The 24,837-nt window shown below is 65.2% G+C and overlaps 1 protein-coding gene across 3 annotated transcripts; it reads right to left on the bottom strand.

Annotated features, from left to right (window-relative positions):
- Positions 1 to 472: 472 nt before the first annotated feature.
- On the bottom strand, positions 473 to 24,837 carry NPDC1 (neural proliferation, differentiation and control 1). 3 transcript variants are annotated; one of them, XM_082327295.1, is made up of 9 exons: positions 24,710 to 24,837; positions 11,389 to 11,532; positions 4,816 to 4,923; positions 4,494 to 4,673; positions 4,301 to 4,367; positions 3,769 to 3,853; positions 3,536 to 3,615; positions 3,328 to 3,424; positions 473 to 2,204 (listed from the first exon to the last, which is right to left on the bottom strand). In XM_082327295.1, the coding sequence occupies exons 1-9, from the start codon at positions 24,795 to 24,797 to the stop codon at positions 2,127 to 2,129; spliced, it is 927 nt and encodes a 308-aa protein (XP_082183421.1). In that variant the 5' UTR covers positions 24,798 to 24,837; the 3' UTR covers positions 473 to 2,126. The 3 variants fall into 3 exon arrangements, with proteins under 3 accessions (XP_082183421.1, XP_082183419.1, XP_082183420.1); XM_082327293.1 differs by having other exon boundaries at positions 3,536 to 3,853; XM_082327294.1 differs by having other exon boundaries at positions 3,536 to 3,853; positions 11,389 to 11,529; positions 24,710 to 24,813.

Raw genomic sequence — 24,837 nt, 5'->3', positions numbered from 1 at the left:
GTGGAGCTCAGGCTCCACACAATGGGGGGACACGATAGCCCTTATCTGCCGGCCCCGCCGAGGTGCGAAGGGCCCGGCCCTGGGGGCAAGGGGTGATGGGGGCGGGTGGGCGCTGGGTGCTGCAGGGCTGGGTGCGGGCAGGCAGGGCCGGGGGCTCCCACCCAACCCTTCCCTGGGGAAACCTCTCCTGGCAAGCGCCGAGAAGCAAGAAAATAAACTCTGGTTCTTGGCGGGTCCGGGAAAACCCTTGGGAAGGGTTTGGAGGCTGCTCCAGCTGCAGGAGCAGGACAGCTGCTCTCGCCATTCCTCAGGGAAGGTTTTGGGATGGGGGACGCGCAGCACCCTCCCTCCCCGTCCCCCCCCATCCCACCCCGCTCCCGAGAGGAGTGCTCCGAGCCCAGGGCCCTGCAGCGGGGAGCCTGGCCCCACACCACACACTCGCATGGGTCTCAAACATGGTCGTTTAATAAAATCTCCTTTTAAAAGAACTACAATCCATACAACAACAAGGGGCGCGGGGAGAAGGGCAGCAGCCCACGGGTAAGGGAGCAGGGTGCGGGGAAAGGATCTGTGCAGTGATGGCCTCTGCCAGCGACCCTGCTGGGGACGTTCCCACACCACCACTGCTCACCGGCACAGGGCCCTGCCGCTGCTGCCTGCCCTGCCTGTGCCTGCCTGCACATGCAACGGCTCCTGAGCATGCAATGGCTCCTGAGCGTGCAATCTCCCATGCATGCAAGAGGCCACCCCGTGCAAGACACCACCTGCATGCAACAGGTCACCTGTGGCTGTGACAGTCCACACCAGGGTCTAGATGTGAAGCCACGTCTGTGAAAAGCAACCCAAAACTTGTCCCGGGCCTTATGCTGGTGGGGTCACGGCCAACGCACTGGGGGGCTCTGGGTAATGGCGCTGGGCTCTGAGCAAGGACCTGTCGGTGGGGGCTGGCGAGCCCAGATGCAGACACGGGCAGCGGAGGGGTGCAGGGGTCTCTGGAGCCCAGGAGGTGCCTGGGATGGAGCAGCAGAGACTGTGCCCTGCCCCGGAGGGACGCTCGGACAGAGCGCCGGGCTGGGGTCTGCAGGGATGCTGCAAAGGGCATGGGCTCCGTGGGGCAGAGAAGCAGCGCAGCAAAGCCACCGGGCCTTGGCTACCCCTCCCGGACTCCCGAGCCCCCACCAGTCTTGCTCCTTCCTCCCCCATGGCCACACAGGCTTAAAAACCAAAACCCTGAGCCTTTTCTGAGCCTTCACCCCATGGAGGCCCGGGGTGAGAGTCCAGCCAGCACCCAGGGCTGCTGCGACGAAATCATCTGCTGGCACAGCCCGGCATGGGATCCCAGGGCACAGTGGCACTGGGACCGTCTGCGCCCCAGGGCCTCTGAGGCCCAGCACCCCCAGAAGGGGATGGAGCCAGTGCAGGGGCCGGGGCAGAGCCTCTGCTCCCGGCCGGGCACTGCGCAGGGCAGCATCCAAAGGTGCATCCCGGGGAGCGATGCCAGCGCCTGCCCGAGTCTGCTCCTGCTCCTGCCCTTGGCTGCTGGGGGCTGCCCGGGCTGGAGAGTAGGGGACAGACCAGGCACCAGCAATGCCACCCACGCCGGGGCAAGTCTCCGTCCCTGGCCGAGGGGCTCCGCGCAGGCTGGCAGCCCTGACGCCTTCCCCTGCAGACAGGAGCATGCCCAGGCCCCCCGGCCCCTCTCCCGCTCTCCCATCCCCTCTCCAGCCCTTTCCCAGCTGCTGTTGCATTAGCCCAGCTGCAGCCGGGGCAGCAGCCCCCTCCTCAAAGCCAAATGCAAAGAGACAGCGCTGTGGCCCCCCTGGTTCTGTGCCAAGGCAGCGGCCGCCCGCCCCGTGGGGCCGGTGTGTCCCCGAGAGTGGTCAGCGAAGGGCAAGGCAGGGACACGATCAGAGCAGCAAAGAGGACAAGGACGCTGGAAATGGGGGCGATCCCCCCATCCCATAGCTGTTAGTGGGTGTTTATTGGGCAGGTGTCGAACAGTCTGGCAGAGTGGGGTCTGCGCCCCTTCGCCCGGCTGTGGGTGCCCCTCCGGCACGGCCGCCCCGCCGGGCTTTGGCGTTGGGCATAGAGTCTGTAGCGAGCTCGGGCGGAGGAGAGGAGGGGTGTTACTGGTGCGACTTGGGGTTCGAGGGGTGTAAGGAGGAGTCGTCAAACAGCGGGTTCCTCACTTCCATTTCTCCGGTCTGCGGCGGCGGAGGGAGCGGGATGGCGGGGAAGGAAAAGGCAGGAGGTCAGAAACCAGCTGGGGTTTGAGCTGCCCTGTCCCAAGGGGTTTGAGTCTGAACCCCAGCCCAGTGGGGAGGAGGGAGGATGGGGGGACCTTGTGGGCTGGGATGGGGTGACACACACCAGGACCCCGCCGTCACCCCTGGAAAGGCGCTGCCTCCCCAGCAGGAGCAGCCGGGGATGCTGGGATGGGCTGCTGGTGTGTAAAACCCATGGTTCCGGATGGGATGGGACCCTCAGCCTGGCTGGGGACCTCAGGAGGGGACCCCCAGCCCGGCTGGCAGGAATGGGGTTCCTCGCCCAGACTGGGGACCCCAGGAGGGGACCCCCAGCCCGGCTGGCAGGAATGGGGTTCCTCGCCCAGACTGGGGACCCCAGGAGGGGACCCCCAGCCTGGCTGGCAGGAATGGGGTTCCTCGCCCAGACTGGGGACCCCAGGACAGGACCCCCAGCCTGGCTGGCAAGAATGGGGTTCCTTGCCCAGACTGCCTGCCTGCCATCAAGTGCCCTTTAATGGGCCTGTAAAGACCTAATGATGACCCTTAATCTGGGCCCTGATGGCCAGGCTCCGCAGCCATTACCATGTGAAAGGCTCCTTTTGGGCCCCTTTGTGCTCTTTGTACCCAGGGCTGTTAGGAGCTGCCCTTCCCCGGGGTCCCCTGCCAGCCAGGAAAGTCCCCCCTGGCTTTGAGGGGTCACAGGTCCCCGGGCTGGGTGCTGAGGAGGCACCAGGACGAGCTCCTGGTCCTGGTGCCCAACAGCCTGAGGTGACCACGTCCCTCACACCGCAGGGACGGCGGGGTTGGGTCTGCCAAGGGCTGCGCGGGCTCCTGGGGCCCAGGGCAGCGCTCCCCAGGGCACGGCCCCATGCTGGGGCACCCATACCGGGGCACCCGCTCCTGCCCACTGGAGAGCTCCAGTGTGACCTGGCCAAGGCACATGGGGGAAGCAGAGGGGTTGGATCATCTCAGGGTTTGATGAAGGATGTGTTTCAAAGGCTCCTCACAAGGAACTGCGCATCCCAGGCATGGGTTGGATCCCACCCCACACGCACAGGGTCCCGCCCGGTGCCCGCCGTACCGGAGCCAGCCCGGGACACTCGTACACGGTGAAGTCTCCATCCTCATTCTCCTCGTCGGACGATGCTGAGTCCGGCAGCTTGGGCTCCTCTTTATGCCTGGGGGGAAAGGATGCAGAGAGGGGGTGAAGCCCAGGGGGATGATTAATGGCACCCCAGTTAATGGCAGGGCATGGACCAGCGACCGGCTCTGCTCCCAGGGCTGCTTACTTCTCCATGGAGAGCATCTGCTGCTTTTGGTGCTGGTAGTGGTACATCTGGGCGCTCTGAGCCAGCGTCTTGTCCCCGGGCTGCGGAGAGAGCAAGGACAGGCATGGAGGCCAGGCTCCAGAGAGCCCCAGCCCAGCTGGTGGGTGTCCCCCACCGTGTCGGAAGCCCCTCAAGCAGAGCACACGCCTGGCCCCAGTGCCAAACACCTGCAATGAGGGACGCGGGCGCCTTACCGAGATCTTGTCATGGGGCAGGGGGCTGGCCGCTCGCTGTGCCGAGTAGTCCGCTTTCTGTGCCAGCCTGACCTCCTTCTGCAGCCTGCCCGGGGAGAGGAGAGCAGTCGGCAGGAGCCACCGGCCTGGATGACTCCATACGGGAGCCAGCAACCACTGGGGGGGCTCAGCCCTCCCACCCACATCCCTGTTCCCTGCGATGGCACCCACGACGGGTGGCACCCCCAGGCACAGCCACCTCCATCCCGCGGGGCCTGGGCGCGAGGCACCGACGTGCTGGGGATGTCAGCACCCAGCGCCACAGTGATGCCCAAACCAGGTGCCACCGCTCCCAGGAGCCTGTGCCTGGCACGGGGGTGTCCCACCACCGTCCTCCAGCCCCGACTGGCAGACACTGTACCTGCAGGGGACTGGGAAGGACAGCTATTGCCTCTCCTCCAAACCCCGCCACATGCCCGGGAAGCACAGGAACAAGCTCCCGTGGGCACAGGGACACTGAGGGACTGGCTGGCACCGGCAGCCCCCGGCTCACCTGCACCAGCAGACCGCAGCCACGATCAGCGCCGAGATCCCGGCCACTGTGCACACCACGATCAGCCCTGCAGAGGTGGAGCGGGACACAGAGGGACAGCGGGTGAGCCCGGTGGCATGGTGCCACCGGCCCACGCCTCCCCGGCAAGGACGTGAAGCCCCTTCCCACCAGCTGCCTGTCCCCAGGGCCTCACCAAGCACCACGTCGTCATTGGAAGGGATGGGGGATGCCTCCACCGGGTACTTCTGGACCGCGGCGCTGGTGGAGGTGGGGAGGGTGGCGGCTGCCTCGCTGCCGGCGGGACCCCGCTGCAGAAGCCCCTCTCTCAGCCTGCTGGCCACGTGCTGTTTGCCGCTGGCAGGGACCAGGGTGGCTGCGGGAGAAGGCAGAGCCGTGAGCAGAGCAGTGCCCGGGCAGCACTGGAGGGCAAACCAGCCTGGGGTGCAGGGTCTGGCTGCTGCGGGGTGCCTGGCATCGCCGCAGAGAGCGCTGGGAGCGGGGAAGCAGGCACTTACTCCTGGGCTTGCCATCCCGCAGTGGGTGGGGGCGAGGAGCCTCTTGCCTGGCCAGCACATCTGCCAGAAGATCGATTTCTTCTTCCAAGCTGGGAACGGACGTCCGCCCTGCGCCAGGAGAGAGTGAGGTGAGACGGGCACCCCAGGATGCGGCTGTGCACCCAGCCCCAGGGCCGGACCCAGCATCCTCCCGAGAAGGGGCTCATGTCCCAGCACGAGCAAATGCTTGTTTGGAGTCCAAGCCCACTCGGATGCAGCCCTCCGGCTCCCCGGCGGTCCCAAAGCCAAGACCTGCGATCTGCACGTGTCCTTGCTGCTTTTGGGATGCTTTTCACCCCACAAACGTTGGAGGCTGCAGGAGCAACAGTGCCCCCATGCCAGAGCCGCTGCAGAGCCCCATAGGAGTGGGAGGCTGCCAGCACCCGCTCAGGACCCCCGTGTCCCTGCACCCGGGCCCATGCAGCGAGGGGCGAGGAGGGACACGAGCTGGAGCAGGAGAGGCCCCACGGGTGCCCCGCCGCTGCGGGGTGCGAGGGGCAGCTCTGGCAGGGCAAATTGCAGAGCCGCAGCGGAGCAGGCAGGGGACACCTGAACGCTGATTTTCACCCCAAATTGTCCTGTACGGCCCAGGGGACTGGAGCCACCCCAGAGCAGGGCTCATCCGGGGCTGTCCAGGAGCTGGCGGGAACCCTCGCTCCAGCTGAGGGGCCAGTTTCTGCCCAGCACCCGGCAGGATGCGGCCCCTTTGGGGAGGGGGTCGGGGTGCCCCACGCAGCGAGGACCATCCTGTCTCGCCAGGGGTGGCTGGGCATTTCCTGGGTGGCTGCCCCAGCACGGTCCATGCCAGGGACCCACAAAGGGCCGGGTGCCCCTGTGGCATGGGGCAGGGGCAGGACCCCCACCCCAGCCTGGGGGTGCCCACCCATGGGGTGACAGCGCGGAGCAGGAGTAGAGCTGCTGTCCTCAGGCTCGCCGAGCGGAGTCAAGCTCCGACGCTCACCACTCTGCTTTTAACAGGATTAAACTCAACTTCAAAGGCAGGAGATGTCCCAGTCCCCATCCCTGCTCCCTCTGCCCCGGCGCTGCCGTATTCAGGCTGTCCCCAGCGGGAAGCCCTGGAGGGTAAATCAAGACATACAAAGGCGAGGTGGTACCGGCAGCTCGCTTCCCGGATAATTCAAGGTTATAACAATTACGGCTCCTCTGGAATCTGTCCTCGCTCCTGGTGTTTGGAAATAAACCCCAGTTCCCTCCGGAGCTGGGCACAAAGGCCACTCAGCCGCTCTGTGACTCAGAGCCACACAAGCCAAAAACCAGTTTAAAAGGGGGAGACTCTTGCTTTAAATAAGTGCATAAAGAGCCACTGTCCCCACGTCCCCTGTGTCCCCTGGCTTCCCGAACCGCCCCTCAGCCTCCCGTCCTTGGCAGGAGCCAGAGCACCCCACAAGCCCTGGCCTTCCCCGGCTCTTTGCACCCCATTATTTCCACCCCCAAAGTGATTTGCAAAGCAGCGCCACGGCCCCGCGGTGCCAGGTTTGGGGCTGTGCCACCACCGACGGGCGAGTGCTGTGGTGCCAAGGTGCCGGCACGGGGCCAGGCTCTCCCGACGGGCAGGGGAGCTGGCATGGGACTGAGCGTGACAGCCCTGCGCCCGGGATGGGGACAGCCCTGCGCCCTGTGGGGACAGCCCTGTGCCGGGATGGGGACAGCCCGGCTCTGGCTCCCCACTGTGCTCAGGGAAAGGCCTGTCCCCATTCCCAGGGGACCTAGGGGACAGCCCTGCCCATGCTGTCACCGTCAGGCCTGGGGGAACCGGGCTGCCTTGGTGCTGCCACCAACGGGGCGCCTGGCCTGGCCCTGCCCCGACACCCCTCAGCCGTGGCCAGACGCAGCCGAGGCTTCAGGAGGACAAATGTGACATGGCTGGAAAAGGAAAAAAAAAACCAAAAACCTGGAAAACCAGCAAGAGCAGCTCCCAGGTCACTCTGAGCCTCCCGCTGTGCGAAGCGGCACAAGGAAAACCAAGGCAGCTCTGCCGTTTGTGGTTCCCGGCATTGCCGGCAGTGCCGGGGCCGTGCTGCTCACCTGCATTAACCAGCTTTATCGCCAAGTTCCCTTTCAGCGGCTAAAAATCCCCGCACCCGTTTTGTTCAGCAGCTGTGATTTCCCCCGGGGATGCCACATCTGCCACCCCACAACATTTGCAGGGCAGAAGCAGCCTGGCACTGACGGCTGGTTCCTGCCAGGCACCGCAGGCAGGTGAAACGCTACGGTGAAATGCTGCGGTGAAACGCGGGCCCAGGGCTGCTTGCCAGGGAACAGGGGCCCGGGGCTGACCCCTGATTCCTGCCCAGCTGCCCCAGGCCCTGGCTCTTGCTGCAGGAGGAGCAGAGATGGGGGCTCCCAGAGGCCCCCCCAGCCCTGCTGCAGAGAGTTGGGCGTGCTGGGCTGGCACAGGGTGCATGCAAGGTATGCACAGGGTGCACACAGGGTATGCGCAGGGCATGCAGGGTGCACACAGGGCTTGCACAGGGCACACAGCGTGCACACAAGGTATGCACAGGGCATGCAGGGTGCGCGCAGGGTATGCACAGGGCATGCAGGGTGCACGCAGGGTATGCGCAGGGCGTGCACAGCGGGCATGCAGGGTATGCACAGGGCAGGCAGGGAGCACGCAGGGCGCACACAGGGCTTGCACAGGGCATGCACAGCGGGCATGCAGGGTATGCACAGGGCAGGCAGGGTGTACACAGGGCTTGCCCAGGGCTTGCAGAGGGCACGGGTGCCCTCTCATGGTAGGTCCCCCGCCTGCATGCAGCAGGGAGGGCAGGGCCAGGCTGGCACACAGCAGCCAGCCCGGCCCAGCCGCTCTCCCTGTGCGGCCCCTCCGTGGGGCTTTCCCCTCCCCGGGGTGTCCAGGGCTCGACCCTGGGATGCACACAGGGATCTCACCAGTCACCATGATGGGTTTGGGGTCAGCAGGGAGCAAGAAGGGACATGTGTGGCTCCTGCCTCGGGCAGAGGAAACCTGATGTTGACAGTCTCCACAGGAGGGCACAAAATTCCTACAAATCCACTTATTTCTATAGTCCTGCCCCATGATGGCTGATGCCCTCCTGGCTGCTGGCAGCACAGCAAGCAGGGAGGGGGAACCCCCAGGTCCACAAGCTGGGACCCCTTTTTTCCCCCTCTTCCCAAAGTGCTTCCCGCAGCCCAGTGGGGCTCAGCCCCAGGTCTGTGCCGGTGGAGTCGAGCAGGAGCAGGGATGGGACCCACCAGCCCAAACCACATCATGCTAACCCATCACGGCACATCCGAACGGCACGCAGCACCCTGGTGCTGGCAGCATTTTGGGGACTCAGAACCCTGTGCAGGCAGCACCAGCAAGGTGCAGGCAGCACCAGCGAGGTGCAGGCAGCCGGCTGCCCGCCCGGCTGAAGCGGCTGCGGGATGCACCACATCTTGAGGTCCCGCGCATCCCATCTCACCTCCGTGCTGGTGCTGCGCCGGGTACGCCGAGACACCCACGCATGCCGTCACCAATGGCAGGAACACGCCGCTCACGTGCATCGCCCTCCCGAGACCTCAAAACGCTGCTTTTTACCCCAAAAAGCTGCTCTCGGCGCCTGCCTGCCTGCACAGGCACACTGGAGGAGAGAAGCCCCGGCTGCTGCCCACGCTCCTGCCAGGAGCCACAACCAATCGCGGGGACGGCGCGGCGGCGAGCACGGTGGCAGCCGGTGGCAGCCGGGATCCCAGGATCAGCTTCACCGGCTGTCACAAGCAGCTCAAGGATGCCTAACCCTTTAAAGGGGCTGCCCACGCAGCAGAGCAGCTGTGTGGGCAGCCCCTTTAAAGGGTTAGGCATCCTTGAGCTGCAGCAGCCCCCCCGTTTGCAGTGCATCCCCCCTCCAAATGCAGCTATCGCAGCCCCTCTGCAGCCTCGCAGGCTCCCCGGCTTGCACCGGGCAGCTGGGTGCTGCTGCCAAACCGAGGATAAAAAAAGCACCCATGGAAAATAAATTGGTACCTCCCTGCCAAAAGGAGCTGGGCATCCTCAGGATGCTACTGCTCCCCCACATGCTAAAATAGAGGATTTGGGGGGGGATCCCCCCTTTTTTTTTTTCCCCCTGTACCCACACTTTTGCTGCCAGAAGGTGGTGGTATTGCTTGAGACAACAGGACGGGGCTGGGAGAGACCCTGGGATGGTCTCCATCCTCCCGGCATCCTCTCAGCATCCTCTCAGAGTGGTGGTGGTCTTGCATCGCCCTGCCAAAGCCAGGTGAGGATGCTACCATGGTCCCAGAGAAGCCGGGCAAGGATGCTACCGCGGTCCCACATCTCTCAGCCGAAGCCGGGCGAGGACGCTACCGCGGCCGCATCTCCCTGCCAAAGCCGGCATGGAGCAGGGTTGCTATGGAGATGCCGGCGCATGTGCAGCCCTTCGGAGAGGGGAATTTACTCCCAAGACTTCACATTAAAAAATAAACCACAAACAACTGTTAAAGCTGTTCGGTACCTGTGGATGTGGAGCCTGTGGCAGGGGGCATCTGCCCGTTGGACCCCTGCTCGCTGCAGAGCACCAAGCCTGGACCCCATCCCTGTGCCGTCCCCTCTCTCCTCCCCCCCAGCCATCGCTCCCATGTCAGTCGAGAGCCAAAGGGCTGTGCAGAGCCGGGGCCCCGCTTTGGGGATCTCCCCTCTGATTCAAGGGGTGATCCCCCTGCCAGGAGGCTGATGGCACGAAGGGCACGAGGGGCTCTGCCATCCCCCATGTGCCCACCCTCTGCAAAGCACGGGCTGAGCCGCGGGCAAAGGGCAGCTCTGGCTGCACCCCAGCGGGACCCCAAATGTGCTCCAGACACAGGAGCCAGAACACAAAGCAACCCCCCAAAAACCCAGACGGCCCCTCCATGCCGGCAGCAGCTCGGGTGCAGGGGGGGCTGCCACCGCCCAGCGAGCCAGCACTTGTCCTGGCCCGCACCGCCCGCCACAGGACGAGCCACCCTGTGCGTTTTCGGGAGCTCGCCAGGCCTTGGGGTGGGGGCAAAGGGCTGTGCCGGTGGGGACGCTGCCCAGCGAGCACCAGCTCAGCCCCATGCCAGGGCCAGGGGTGCCCACCGCGGGCAGCAGCCGGGCTCCAGGACGGACCACGGGCTCTGCCCGCCGGGGAAAAACCAACCCCGCTTTAGCAAGAGGGTTTTGGGGGCAGCGGGAGCAAAAAACAGGCAGAGAAGGGTGGGCTGGAGGAAGACGCTGGGTGATGCCCTTTGCAGCGGCATGGAGGAGGTTCAGAGGGGCTTGAGAGCCCCCAGCCTGCACCCAGGCAGTCCCCAGAGAAACCCAGTGGCATGCGAGGGCACGGCTGGGTCCCCGCTCCTTCCCCTTGCACAGAGGCCACTCCGCTTTAGTTAAAGCAAAAATAATTGGGTGGAGCCGTAATTACAGTCTTAATTCACCTGCTCATTGAATTGGCAAGAAAAAACACGAGGTGGGGGGCACAGAAACAGCTCTGCCTACAGCTTTCCAAGCCGCGTGAAGAGCAGAGGGTCACCCTAAAAAACGCCCGTGCCCGGCCCCCAGCACCGACGTGCGGCCGAGCCAGGGCGCAGGTGCCGTGGCTGCACCCGGAGCACCCTCCATACATCGCAGCAGCGGGTGGGAGAGCCCTGTGCGGGGCGGCACGGGTGACCACGGGCTGCTGCTCCCCGGGGTGCTCTGCCCATCTCTGCCCACTGGCACAGCGCAGCCATCCAGGCTGCCGCAGCCCCGCTGCTCCCGTGGGAAAGGGGCTGGGGAATAACACCCGGTGCCGCCCTCGGTGCCCTCGTACGCAGCCAGGCAGGGCTCCTACCCAGTGCTGCCGACTCCAGCCCTCCCAGCATGGATGCTGGGCATCACCAGAGGAGGAGATGGCAGCCCCAAACCACAGCCCAACGTCTCAAACCAATGGGAACCAGGTGTTGAAATCCCAAACACTGGCATGGCTCAGCCCCGGGACGGGTGAGGCCACAGGCACCCGTTTGCCTCGGCCACTGGGTCTGCACGAGTCACAGCTCTGTGCACCGAAAGCTGCCACCCTGCTCCTGCAAAGCCTGGGGCTCTGCGCGGCCACGTCCCCTACTCTGAAAAGCCCCTGCCCCAGAGCAGCCAGGCAGACCCCGGAGTGCCCTGGCAGCCGCCTGGGCCCCCTCCCATCCCTGGGCACCCCTGGGTGCTGGCTGGGCCCAGCGGCACATGCGGTTGCCGGCGCGGCTGCAGGAGTATGCACAAGGAGCGGGGTCGGGTCCGCGCGCTCCCCGCCAGCCCCAAAACCCCCTCACAACTGTGTCGAGCTGGGGCTTGGGGTGAGAGGGAGCAGAGCTGCCGTCCCTGCGGGGATATGGCTGCCACAGAGAGGAGAAGCCAAGGACAGGGCGCAGGGGTGCTGCTGGGGCGGGGGACTGCCCCAGGGCATGGGAACCCCCTGGAGCTGCAAAGGTGCGGGGCAGGTTTGCGGGCAGGTTTGCGGGCAGGTTTGCAGGCAGGGCAGGGCGTTGCAGAAGGGGCCGCTGCAGGGTGGGTGCACCTACCGCTGGGTGAGAGCTGCTTCGGGACACATCGCCCACGGTCGTCCTCCTGGAAGGGGGGCAGGCAGGGGCCGCAGGCGCCCGACCCCGGCGGGCAGAACTCCCGGCGCTGCAGGGCACAGTCCAGGCTCCGGGGACACGACGCTGCTGCGGGGACGGGAGAAAACAGGTCAGGAGGAGAAGAGGGGTCAGATGCTCCCCCGGGTCTGTCCATGGCCACGTGGTGTGGGACCCAGCCACCCTGGGCAGCTCCTGCTGCAGTTAATGGGTGCAGATGTGCTTCACCGGAGCTGCCCCTTGCCCCCCTTTGCCTTCACAAAGCCATTACTGACTGCAATTTAAGTACGGGCTCTAAGGACCTGGGAGTTGGACTCGATGATCTTTATGGGTCCCTTCCAACTCGAGATATGCTATGATTTTATGACCTGCGCAAGGCTGTTTGCTGCCTGTGGGCAAGAGCAGGCAGTGCCCACCCTCCTGCATGGGACCCCGAGCCCCAGGGTGCAACTGTCCCATGGGATGCCCCAAGCCCCAGGGTGCTGCCATTCCCTGGGACGCCCCAAGCCCCAGGGTGCCGCCATCCCACAGGACACCACAAGCCCCAGGGTGTCACCATCCTGCGGGACGCCCCAAGCCCCAGGGTGCTGCAGGGCATCCTGAATCCTACAGAGCCGGCAGCGACGAGGGTCTCCAGCAGCCGCCTGCACCATGCAGGCAGTGGCCGAGCAGGCTGGCAGCTGAAATCCAAACCACACAAACCGATGCTTGTGTGGTTGCTGTCAAACCTAAAAAATCCCAAACCAACCCCCTGCAGAGCCTCAGCTCAGCCGTGACAGGACATCACAGGCAGCTTTGGTTTCCATCCCTTTGACATTGCAACAGGGAAAAATGGAGGGACCCAGCCCTCCCCGGTGACATACCACGGCCCAAACCTCCCTCGTGGCTTTACGGGGCATCCCGTTTCCATGTCGGACCCGGGGACCCCTCCGGTACCTGGGGACAGGCACAAGCCCCCCACACTCCGACCTCATCTGGACTCACCGTGCTCATGATGCCGTGGCAGCCTGCCATGGCCAGGAGCAGCTCTGGTCCTCCCCCAGCCTGGCTCAAGGCAGTGGGACCTCCTGGGGGGACACAAAGTCCCCAGGTCCTACGCAAAGCCGAGCCCTGAGACTAGGTGAGGGTGGCAAACCATGTGCGGAGATAGAGAGAGGAACCGTGACCAGCTGGGACAGGGACACGCAGGGCCAGCACACAGGTCCCACCTGCACTGGCTTTCAGTGACAGCAGCAGGAGCCGCTGCCGGGGACGGTGACACTGCTGGCACTGCCGCGGCACGAACACAGACGTCCCTCCCTCAGGAGCTGGGGGCAGCGAGGAGCTGGGCACCGCTCAGCGTGCCCATGTCCTGGGCTGGCACAGGTGGATGGGGGGGTGCACAGCTGGATGGGGGGGTGCACAGCTGGATGGGGGGTGTACACACATGCCCTAGCCCTGCTCTTCACCTTGCCGTGCGTGGCCATGCCCACACCTTTCCCGCAGGCAGCAGCAGGCAGGAGAGCACCGCTGTGGGGCCCTCACCGGGAGCAGAGCCAGGCCTGGCCGCCCCCAGCCTGGCGATGAGTCACAGCAGGAGCCGGCTCCCAGCACCGTCCCACGCTCCCTGAGCCGTCCCCGGCCGCCCACGCCGACACCGCGGGCAAAGCACCCGCCGTCTGCCCGTCCCCGTGCCCTGGGGGATGGCAGCACCGGGGGCAGCCCCAGCGCAGCGCGGCACTGAGCACCCCACGAGAAGGGGCACCCCAACTTTGGGGGCTTTCCCCATCTCTGCAGCACACCAGGGGTGAGCGGTGCAGCCGCTGCCGTGCCCCGGCACGGCACGGTGGACAGTCCTGGCGCAGAATGGAGCCACCAGGACACAAAGCTCCAGGGCCGCTGTGGCAGCTCTGCTCCCCAGCAAGGGTGCAGGTGCCGAGCGGGATGCCACCCCAAAGCAACAAGCATGGGATGCCAAGCGGGATGCCGCCCGCAAAAAATCCCCCTTTGCACGGCCTCATTTCACCATTAAACTGCTCACCGGAGGGTGCAACCACTACCAATGGCCCCCAGACTGCGCCCGGACCCCTCCCCACTGGACCCCACGGGGCAGCGCGTTCATCACCCCCCGGCCGACAGTGCCAAAGGAGGGCAGAGCCGCCTTCGGTGCAGCGGTTTCTCATGCAGGCAGGGTTTTCTCTGCAATTGGGGTTGGCTGAACCCCGTCCCGGGTACAGCGGCCTGGAGGGGATTCGCTTGGGGTGGGGGGCAGAGACCCCCGTGCCCGCAGGAGCCAGGTTTGCTCCCTGGGGACAGTGCAGGGCTCGGCCAGGCGGCTGGGGGAGAATTCACGCTTAACAGCAAAATAATCGGGTGTTTAAGTACAGAAATTGGACTCGGCCGCCCGCTTCGCCTGCCCCGGGCTCACTCTCAAGGCCGCTTTGTTTAAAAATCACAAAATGGCCACAAACCACAGCCGCTCAGGGGCAGGAGGTTTCGGTACTGTGCGGCCCCAGGGGTGGGGACATGCCACATCCCTGCGGGGCGCTGGGGGACGCACTGGAGACCCCCGCCTGTGCCATGGACCCATGGAAACACATCCCCCCAAAACAGGTGCTGCCGAAAGCAGTTCACTGGCGGGAGGAAGCCACCCTGGCGCGGGCCGCCCGGCACTTGTGGCCACCCAGCACCAGAGCCCCTGGCGGGACCCTCAGAGCCACCTCGGAGCAGCAGGAGGGGCGGGGGGAGCCAGCCCCGAGCCAGTGCCCAGCAACCGGTTAAATAAACCCCAGCCTGGAATATATAAAAGGTCGTTATCTCTGTTTGAGGAATGAGCTGTGCTTGCCCAGCTGTCACGGGCTGGGATTAGGAGCGAGACAGGCGGGCACTGATCTAATTAAGCTCCCCATGTGTAATCAATCGGTGGTTAGCAAGCAGATATCGCTGCATGGGCACCCTGAAGAGCACCCACAATGCGGGGTGCCCGCTGTAACCCTCCGAATGCCATAGGGTCCGGCAGCGTCTCGCCGTGGCTGGGCAGGGCACAGAGCTGCTGGCAGCCACGGCCCTGGGTGAAGCTGTTTTTCAACACTTGTGCCAAAACATACAGGTGAAAAGAAAAACCAAACCAATAACACGAGGAGGACGTCCGGGTGGCTGGGAAGGCAGGAACTGCCCCCACTGTGTCACTGCCGCAGATAGAGAGATAAAAGTTAACGTAAGAGGGTAATTAATTAGCGCTGAGCACTGGTCTGAGTGCTTATGCTCGCTCCGTGCACTGGCAACGCCAACGCCCGGCCTCCTGGCTGACGGGGCCCCAGCGCCAGCGGCCTGAGCTGGCAGAGCCCATTGGGCGTCAGCTGCGGCGGACAAGCGGGCACGGAGCTCACGCGGGCCACGCAGGGCCGCGGGGTCCAGCCCCGCACAGCAGCAAGGGCACAGGCGGGGGGCGATATCGGGGTGCCCACGGAACAGGGGTGCAGGTCTCCGCTCCCACGTTGAGCCTCCACATGCTGGCGCACGGCTGTGGCTGGAGGGATGGCTGCGGCTGGAGAGATGACTACGGCCAAGGGCATGGCGGAGCGGCGGCAGCGGCGGCAGTCCAGGCCCCACGGCGGCGTGGTGTCTGCCAGCTCCACTCCAAGGTCACTCCTCCTCCTCCTCCAGCCAGGTGACGTGGGACCTGCTGCGGGACCTGCCTGCAGCCTGCCTGCAGCCTGCCTGCCCTCCCAGCGCTTCCGCTGTGAGCTGGCACCGTCTGGGGCTCTCCTCCGGGCTCTGCAAATTGCTCCTGGCTCTGAAGGGCTGGAGCCAGCCCCGGGCAGGCAGGCGGGCAGGCAGGCGGGCAGGCAGGCGGGCGTGCTGCCCCACACTGCACCCCAGCCCACGAGGTCTTGCTTCCCTCTGCCCCGCAGCCTCCCCGGGGCAGGGGCCAATGCTCCTGCCCAGCAGCAGGCAGGAGCAGGGGGGGCTGAGACACCCGAAAGCCCCAGCCCCACTCCCCCCGAGCCCAGGGACATGGCCCCCGGGGTCAGCGGGGTGGTCACCGCCTCCACTGCCAGCAGCCACAATAATACAGCAAAAGCCAGGCTGGACGCTTGGGGTCGCCTGGGCGGGTGCCCAAGCCCTGGCACCGCTCCCGCTGCACACACCGACTGCGGGTGACACACACTGACGACGGAACCTGTGCTGGTGGCCCTGACCCCTGCCGGGCTCCCTGACCCCGCTGCATCCCCCCTGCTCTGCTGCTTTGCACCTGAAAGCAGGCGGAGGGGAGCCGGGCTTCGGGCACGGCCGTACCCCCGGGAGCGATGCCCCCTCCCCGGGCACAGCCGCTGGCACCACGGCCCCAGCCAGCGCGGCTCTGCCACCGCTCCAGCAGCCCCCGCGGGAGCCCTGCCGTTGCCTGCAGCCGCTCACGTCACCGCTGTGCTCCTGCCCCCGAAAATGCAGCAGACGGAGACCCCTCCCGCGCGCGGAGGCAGCAGAGCGGGGCTCCCGGCAAACCGGGAGCCGGGGGACACTGGCCACGTCACGCCGCTCCTGGGGATGGAGGACACGGCATGGCCGCGGCCATGCAGCCTGGCGCCCCCCCCCCGCGGCAGCACCGGCACGTGCCAGCCCACCGGAGAGCACTTTGCGGCTGAAAGTGCTTGTTTGCTTTTTGCTTCGGCAGCTTTGTCCAGGCCGAGGCCATGTGTCACTGGACTTCCCATCCCCAAGGCCACCCAGGGCTCGCAGCTCAGCTTCCAGCTTTCCCGGTTCAGCCAGGCAGGCGCCGAGGTCCGGCCCAGCTGAGAAAGGACGCCAGCAGAGATGGTCCCAACACAGCTTTTGTCACGGCCCAGGGACAGAACCAGCAGCCCTGCGCTGCAGGCTGGGGACAGGGGTGTCCCTGCAGGGACCCCCGGCAGCATCCCCCCTGCCTGCCCTGCCTGCGCAGCAAACACCTCGGCTGCACTGTGCTCCCACTGCAGGGATGGTCTTGCCGGCAGCGTCCCCACCCAGGAATGATGGAAAATGCCACCATGGGCAGTCACCTGGCTGAAATGCCACTGCTGGCTGCTTTTGAGCAACCAGCCCCGGCAGGCGCTGCGGGGATGGCTGCCTGCAGCGGAGCCCCGGTGTACAGGCAGCGTGGGCAGCGTGGTGTGCACCCAGTGTCGGGAAGAGACGGAGCCAGTGCGGGGTGGGCAGGGGCCTGCAGAGGCAGCGGGGCTGCGTGGTGGAGGAGACGGGAGCCATGCTGAGGGCAGCTGCCTGCTGCACCCCTGAGGCCATCATGATGGGCTCCCAGAGTCTTGTCCTCCTCCAAGTTCAATGCCAAGGGGGAAACGGAGGGTGAGGAGGGGCTGAGCCAGGCTTCCCCAGAGGGGGGGGGATGCCAAACCCTCGGCAACCCCGAACACTCCACCTCCCCAACCGCCGGTGTTACCCCAGAGTCCGTCCCCGCTCTAGAGCAGACCTCGTCTACAAGCACCCCAAAATCTCAAGCTGCTCCTGCGATTCGGGGCTGGGGGAAGGGGGAGCACCAGGCAGCCTCCCTCTGCCAGGCCGAGGGAGCAGGATTTTGTGTCATTGCTACTCAAACCCCTTAACCAGCCAGAAAAATCCCTGTTCCCCGCTCTGGCAACCTGCCTGGCGCACCAGGGGAAGAGGAGCTGGATTGATGGGTGCTGCGGGAAGGGGAGACGGCACCCGGACGGATGGAAATGGCTCTGGCAAACCGCAGCTCCAGCCCCTGGCAGGGACCAGGCAGAGCCGGGAGGCGGCAGAGGATGTGGCCCCCTCGCCTGCGGCAGGTGAGGGGGGCACGGAGCCGAGCGAGACCCCCTGGTCCCCCAGCCCAGCCATCTCTGGGCGCTGGCGGCTCCGGCCTCAGCTCAGCCTCCGGCACCTTCCAGCTGCTCAGGGCAGCTCCGGCCCCGCAGAGGCTGCGCTGCTGCCGGGAGCAGGACATGCTGCATCCCCTGCCATGCCAGGGTGACCCTGCAGCGCCAGGGCTGTCTCCAGCCCCAAGTGCTTTGGCTCAGATATTCAGAAAGAGAAGAAATAATTAAAAAAAAGAAAGAAAAAGGAAAACCAGATGCCATGTGCCATTTCCCTGGTTCTGCCTGCCCAAACCTGCCGCTGGCTCTGCATCGCCGGCCCCAGTTCGGCTGGATGTGCACCCACCCGTACCAGGGACCCTGGGCTGTCCCCAATGCCACCCCATGCCAAAAAGCACCTCGCTGTTCTTCGCAGCTCGAACCACCCACTGTCGGTCTTGTTTATCAGGTTTTGCTCAAGCAAATACCAATGGGCTTCGTACCTGCCTGGAGCTCGCCGGGGCTGGGGCGAGGGCAGGGGTTGGGGTTTTTTAAATTCCTTTTTTACAGGCTGGGCTCTGAGGTTTGGCGCGGTGCGACGGGCGAAACAGCCAGCGGTCAGGGCCACGGTGCAGGGCGCTGCCATGAGCAGGTTAGCGGGGCCGGCCCTGTGCGAGCACGGCATGCTAATGCTGGGTGTGCTAATGCCGGGTGCGCAGCACAGCGGCTCCCTCCTCGCATCCCCACAGTGCTCTGGGACATCCCGATGCACAGCGTGGCACAGTGCTGGACCCTCACTGTGCCAGCACCACAAGGGATGGGCAGCCCTGGCACCACTGCTGTGGCTGCACCGGGGTGGGCTGTGCCCTGTGGTGCAGGGGGTTTTACAGCTCTGCTCTGAGCACGGACCCACCTCGAGCAGCCTCGAGGGAAGGGCTCAGGTCCAGCTCTCTGCTGGCACTGGCCGGGCACTGACCGATCAGCATGGCAGCACCCACAGAGCCTGGCCTGCCAGGGCGCCCGCCTGCCGCTGAGCCGTGGCAGAGCAGAGCCACGGCTACTGGCAAGCTCTCCCTGCAGACCCATCGCTGCCGGCGGGGAGGTGAGAGGGGCGAGCTCGCGTCCCCCAGCTGAGCACCCAAGGAGCTGCCAGGCCAAGGGCCAGCACGGCCACACCGGCACAGCTCAGCCATCTGCGAGCAGCCGTGCACTCCTGCACGCTCCCACTGCCGGGCTGGAAATAAAACCCCGGAGCGGCAGCTCCCCGGTGAAGCACCGCTGCAGCCACCGGGGCCAGATGCTCTTTTGCAAAGCCAAAGCCCTCCCACACCTCGCTGCCGTCCCACGCTGCCGGGAGACATTTTGCAGCCTTTGGTAAAGATGCTCCAGCACGATTTTGCTGATTAAACACCCTCGGGCAGCTTGGAGGCGGCAGCAGCAGCAGCACAGGTGGCTTTGCTCGGGGTGGAGAGTCTGTCCGTCCTGCCCCCACTGTCTGACCCACGCCCGGCACTGGCCTCGGTGCTCCCACCAGCTGGTCACCCTGAAATGGGGGTCTGGAGACACGGCCACTTATTGGCAGGTCCTGGGGACTACAGGGGCTGAGCTTTATGGCTTTCCAACGGCTCACGAGCAGGGACCCCCGGCCGGGCAGCCTGCGTCCCGGTGGACATGCAAGGCGGGAGGTAGGCGGAAAAGCAGGGGCCACATCACCCCACCCTGCCCAGGCTGTGCCCGTGGCTGCACCCACACTGACTCAGCCGCCACCGGCAATAAAAACCTGCAGGACATCGTGCCCGCTGGGCAGAGAGCCCAGCAAATGGGGGGCCCATGGGATGCAGAGCTGCATCCCGGGGCTCCTGGAAAGGGCTGCAGACAGTGCCAAAACAGCTGGACCCAGAAATTTCTTTTGGGCTTTATCCCCTGCGGCTCAGAGAAACTGTCTCCTTTCCAGCCAGGAAGCCAAGAATTATGGCCGCAGGATGGGTCACGTTACCGGCAGCTTACCGGGCCACCCTCTCTGCCGGCTTACCAGGCGGCTGGGAAATAATCCCCGACAGATGTGAGACGATGAGCTCCCCGAGGCAAAGCCGCTCCTCCCGCACGCAAGAGCCACGGGCTCCCCAGGAGCGCTCCTCGGCTGATCCCAGGCCGAGCCCAGGCACCACCCATGGGTGCTATGGGTGCACACGAGCGCAGCGCCTTCCCCACCTTTTGCCCTCCACCTCTATCGCCATCTCCTTTCTGTAGGAAGGGAACAGGGGCCAGGAGCCTGGGGGGCCCCTGTGCCACGACGAGCCAGGGTCCCCGCCAGCTGACGTGTCACCTCATGTGTCACCCGCCTGAAACGATGGGTTCCCCCCACCAAAGAGCAAACCTCCCTCCTGCAAAGGCTTTGCCCCCCTCCATCCCTGCAGGAGAGACCCCAGCAACACGCCACTGGGTGCACTGGTTAGGGTGAGCAGCTGCCAGACCGCGGTGCTCTGGGATGGGAAGCGGCAGGGACGGGGACCTGCTCCGGCTGCGCTTCCTTCCTCCAATTCAAAGCGCACTCCAGGCACTTAATGGCCAGTTTCTTCCCGTTGCAATTAGCGTTAGCTCACGAAGCGGCTAATTACAGGCCTGCTGCCGCCATTCAGTGCTCTGGTCACCCCTGCGGCAGCGGTGGTCAGCAAAGCCCAGACACGGGAGGGAGATGCCCTGGCACTGGCAGCAGCGCTGGGGCCGTGCCCGGGGGTTTTGGGGGGCAGCCACTGCACCCATTGGGGACCAGACCCAGAGCCCCCCGTGGGGACGAAGCACAAGGGCACCGTGTTTATGGGATTAATGCAGGGATGGGACCGATGGCAGCTCCTGTCCCCAGTGCCGGGGGACCCAGCGCCTTGCACCTGGGAAGAGGCCACCCCATGACCCCTCCTGTCCCTGGCACCCCCATCACCATTCCTATCCACATCCCCATCACCCCTCTTGTCCCAAGCCTCCCCCATCAACCTTCCTGTCCCCAGTGTCCCCATATCTCTCCTGTCCCCAGCACACTGGCCACCCCATGACCCCTCCTGTCCCCATCGCCCCTGCCACACTGTCACCCCTCCTGTCCCTGGCACCCCTGTGACCCTGTCACCCCTCCTGTCCCCAACATCCCCATCACCCCTCTAGTCCCCAGCACCATCAACCTCCCTGTCACCAGTGTCCCTATCACGCTGTCACCCCTCCTGTCTCCAGCATCCGCATAACCCCCCTGTCCCCAGCGCCCCGCCGTATGCAGAGCTAAGCCGATTGCCTCCCTTAATACCTCCATGGCCCAGAAGAGCCGTTTCAGGCAAACGTCCTGGACTCGTCTTCCCCTTCGTGCTGCGGGAAGGACCCGGGCGCCCCTGGGCAGCAGGGGGTCCCTGGGAAGGGGGGCGGCTCTGTGGGGCCACGGCAGCCCCAGCGAGCCCCCTCCGGGCAGTGCAGCCCCAGGGTTTGGCCAGGGTCCTGCTCCAGACCCTCGAGACCGCCTGCAGACCCCAAACCTGCGCCTGGAGCTGCCAGGGAAATTGCGGATCCCCGCACAGCATAACTGCAGCATCTCCCAGGCTCCGGGACCACAGTCTCGCCACCCCGCGCTCCAGCTCTCCCTGCACCCGCACCCACAGGGTGGGCACACATGGGTTTGTGGTTCCCCAGCAAGCTGCAGCGAAAGGAGAGGAGGGACTTGCACCACATCTCTTCCATAAACCACAAACTCTTCCTTGATGCTGACCACGTCAGGAACTGGGATCATGGAGATGGGGGGCCTCTTTCCATCCGTTCCCCCTCCCCACACCTGCGGACGGAGCCCTGCCCAGGTCCCTGGCGCAGGTGCCAACCCGCAGAGCCCAGCGGGATCCCCATGCCCCCCACGTCCCCAGCTCCCCCCACACCTCGCCTACCCACGAGGGCTCATTTCTCACAATGGGAGCCAGCCAAGCAAATGTAACCCCAGAGAACCTGGGGGGGAACGTTATCTCCCAGAATAAAATCACACAGAAAATTAAACGCGGGAGCAGCGCGCAGCTCTCAGGGCAGCGGCACCCCAGCTGCTGCGCGGGAAACGCTCGGTCCACACCGGCGTGGCAGAGGAGACCCCGACGTGCAGCCGCAGCGGGGCTCGAAGGGACGGGGTGGCTGCACGTCGCTGAGCGGGAGCGGGACCGTTGCCCACCATTGCCCACCGCTACCAGGGGGACACAGACGACCTTTCTGTGTCTCAAGAAAAAACTAGGGCTGGAAATACTTGCTTTCTGTACACCGACCTGTGCGATGTTGGCGGGCTTGGAGACCACCCCCTGCTCGCTGGCCGGCAGAGCCCTGGGAAGCTGGGCAGGGCAGCCAGGCCCTTGCGAGTGCCACGGGCGCAGCACCAGGCACTGCTGCGATGCTCCCAAGAGGGGCTTGGAGCTGCCCCAGCTGCAGCGGTCAGGATGATGACGGTCCCAGGAACAGGCCACTGCACCCTGACCCCGCCACGGCTCCCTCCCCAGTGCGGTGATTGCAAAGCAGGCAAATTAAAAGCCAAGAGATGGACGATCCCACCGCTGGCTGAGCCATGAGGACTTCATAGGGGATGGCTCCTGCCTTGCTGTGCCCAGCCCTGGACCTTGGGAAGTCCCCGTGCTACCGCAGCACTGGGGCAGCTGGTATCAGCACCGGCATCCGTGCTCCCACACGCATCCCTGAGGAGCGGCACAAGGAGCAAAGGCAGCGAGGAGCCGGCAGTTCACCCGTGGCCAAATGGGTCACTTGGACTAGAAAGGACCACTCGTTTTTTGCTGAACAGCTTCTCCGGGTGTTCCTGATGCAAAGCGCTGGCTGCGGCAGCGGGGCTGGGGTTTTCACGGTTATTAAAAAAAGAGGTTCTCGCCTGTCCTCCCATTTGGAAAATCCTTTTTTGTTTATAATAATAATAATAGATGAAATTTGGCAACCAAATTACTCGAGAAGAGGTGAGAAGTCTGACTCTCACTAACGCTCCAGGAAATGCTGCCAGAAAACACGCGAGGAAGCGTTTCTGCCTGAAGCTGCGTGCGCTGGATAGAGACGGGGGGAAAAAAAGACAACTAAGGAGCATCAACCGAAACTAAACCACCGGCTGCACCACCGCCAAAGCCAGCTCCTGCCCTTCCTCCAGCTCAGATCAAGCCCTCGGCAAGATGAGGATGTCACCATGCCATGTGCCACTGCATCCCGGGAGATGGCATCTATTGCAGGCGCCTCTGGGTCACAGCACTGGCAGATGAAGGTGGGGAGCAAGACATGCCAGCCCCCGTTTGAGGAAGCTTTGCTGAAGCCGCAGAGGCAGGAGGACGCGGGCATGGTGGTCCGGGACCTTCTCCCCCAGCTCTGGAGCCAGCTTCACCGGCACGCCCCGGAGTGGGAGCTGCCCCTGGCCCTGCCACCTCCACCTTGCAGCCATCCCCAGAGATAGCCGAGCTCTGCCCCATCCACCTGTGAAGGGAAATTATAAAACAGAAAGAAACGGCTAACGTTTCCCCTGCCCTGCCGCACTCGGCAAGGAAGGCTGCGAGGACAGGACAGTGACTCCTTTCCCTGCCCAGCCATCCCGGGGACGCTCCTCCAGGCACCCCAGCCATCCCCAGGAGAAACCAGCCCAGAGCTCCCCACCACCACGTGCCACACAAACCCGACCTCCCGGCAGCGGGACGCTGCTGTCAGCATTTCCAGGCAGTATGACAACATGATTGGAAACATCGCAAAGAAACTGTCCCCAGCCTTTGCTTGGGGGAAAGAGGCCGAGCTGTTCATCCCAACCCTGCTTGTGCCGAGAGTGTGCGATGACCCAGCCGCTGGAGCCGGCTGCTGCCAGCAGAGCGAGGCTCCTCGCACTTGCCTCGTCTCTGGCAGCCCCCCGGGGCTGGGAAGGGGAAACTCTGCTACCTCTCCGCCGCGACAGCCCACAGGCGCAGCCACCCTGAGCAGCCCCTCGATGGGTCCCTCCCCAGCCACCTCCAGGCCACCTTATCCCACCCCAACCCCTTAAATTCGGAGGCAGCGGAGATTATGCTGGATCACCAGTGGCTGCATCAGAGCCGCCCGCATCTCCCTCCTCCCGTCGCAGCCTGTGTCACCGGTACCCCTAGCTGGGCCACCCTGGCCTCGACACGCGGGAAGAGGGAGAGCGCGGGAACATCCCCCCCCTCCGCCTGCAGCCCCCCAGCATGGAAGGACCCGGATGTTTTGAACCGCTGGGAGATTTAAAAACCCCCTGCACCTTCCCACCCTCCCGCAGAGCAGGCAGGAGCGTGGCGAGGCCACACCGTCCTCGGCTGACGGCAGGCTGCCTGCCTGGCGTCCGCCCCTCCGGCGAGCTGGAGCAGGGAAAACAACATCGGATCCGCAAACAATGCTGGGAGCACGGAGGCGCTGCCCGGCTCCTGCGGCCAGCGAGGCGGAAAGCACCTGCCCGCAGACAGGCCGTCCCGCAGGCAGGGACACCGCACCTCCAGCCGGTGCAGGCAGGGGTGGGCAGCCCCCAGGTTTCCCCGCAGGCAGCAACGTGCGGGGCCGGTTGGGGTTTTGGGAGGGGTTGGTGTTTATGCCCATCGCGGCCCTGCGCACCCTGGCAGCAGGCACAGAGCGAGGGGACACGGCGCGTGTCCAGGGCCAGACCCGCCGGGAGGGGAACTGCGCTCACCGAGACCCCAAAACTAAAAAAAAAAAAGAAACAAACCCAAACCCTAAACCCCCAAAACAACCCTTAAGGAAACAAAAAGAAGGCCAAAGGCGGTGCTGCTGGGAGGGAAATGAAAGCCACGCGTTTTTTCTGCCCCAGGAGAGAGGAGAAATGCCTCCATCACCGATTCGGCCCCGTGGGGCGACGCTGCTGCTGCTGCTGCTCCTGCTGCTCCCCTCGAGGAGCGGCTCCGGGCGGGCGAGCGAACAGGCGCTCCGGCTCCCTGAGATGGCTCAGTCACCACAGCAGCTTTAGTTGTTTGTTTTCAGGTTTGCTTTTTTTATTAATTTTTTTTCCCCAGTAAAGGTGCTTCACGAGGGCCGCTCCCACAAGCCCGTGCTCCCTCCCCGCTCCAGGATCAGGCCCCACACCCGTGGGTGCCTCCTGCCACCCCACACCGCTGCCGGGGACCAGCCCTGCGCCGCTGCCGCCCGCTGCCAGGGCCCCTGCCTGCTGCAGGCAGGAGGGCGATGGCGCTGCGCTGCCCGTCCCCGGGGAGCGCTGCGGGGCCTGCCTGGGGTGGGAAAAACCCTTTTGGGGGTGCGTGGGTGGGTGGGGAGCCCACGGGCCCTTTCCCACCTTGCCGTGGGGATGCAGGGGAAGGATGCTGAGAGGCCCCTAACCCACGGCAGCTTCCCCGGTGGGGTGGGGGTGGGGTGTCCACGGTGCGAGGAAGGACCCGCTGCCCCCTCCCACGCCTGAGCACCCACGGATGCTGAGCCCGGGTGGGGTGGGGGGACACACACAGGCACGGAGATGCACTCACCGGAACGGGCGAGGCGGCAGGCCCCGAGGGCGGCGAGCAGAAGCAGCAGGGCTCCGCGGCGGGCGGCAGAGCCCCGGGCCGCCACCATCCTCCACGGACGCGGGCGGGCGTGGGGGCCGCGGCGGCTG

This window comes from Platalea leucorodia (genome assembly GCF_965183815.1).
Source record: "Platalea leucorodia genome assembly, chromosome: 15".
NCBI classification, from domain to species: domain Eukaryota; kingdom Metazoa; phylum Chordata; class Aves; order Pelecaniformes; family Threskiornithidae; genus Platalea; species Platalea leucorodia.
Note: the sequence above shows the minus strand (reverse complement) of the source record. Positions and strands in the feature narration are given on the sequence as shown.

Coding starts and splice junctions, on each gene's coding strand:
- NPDC1 (XM_082327293.1), bottom strand. CDS start 24,797: ATGGTGGCGGCCCGGGGCTCTGCCGCCCGCCGCGGAGCCCTGCTGCTT. Junction 3,854..4,300: donor GCTGCGGTCTGCTGGTGCAG/GTGAGCCGGGGG, acceptor CTCCCCGGGCAG/GCTGCAGAAGGAGGTCAGGC. Junction 3,425..3,535: donor CAGATGCTCTCCATGGAGAA/GTAAGCAGCCCT, acceptor CTTTCCCCCCAG/GCATAAAGAGGAGCCCAAGC.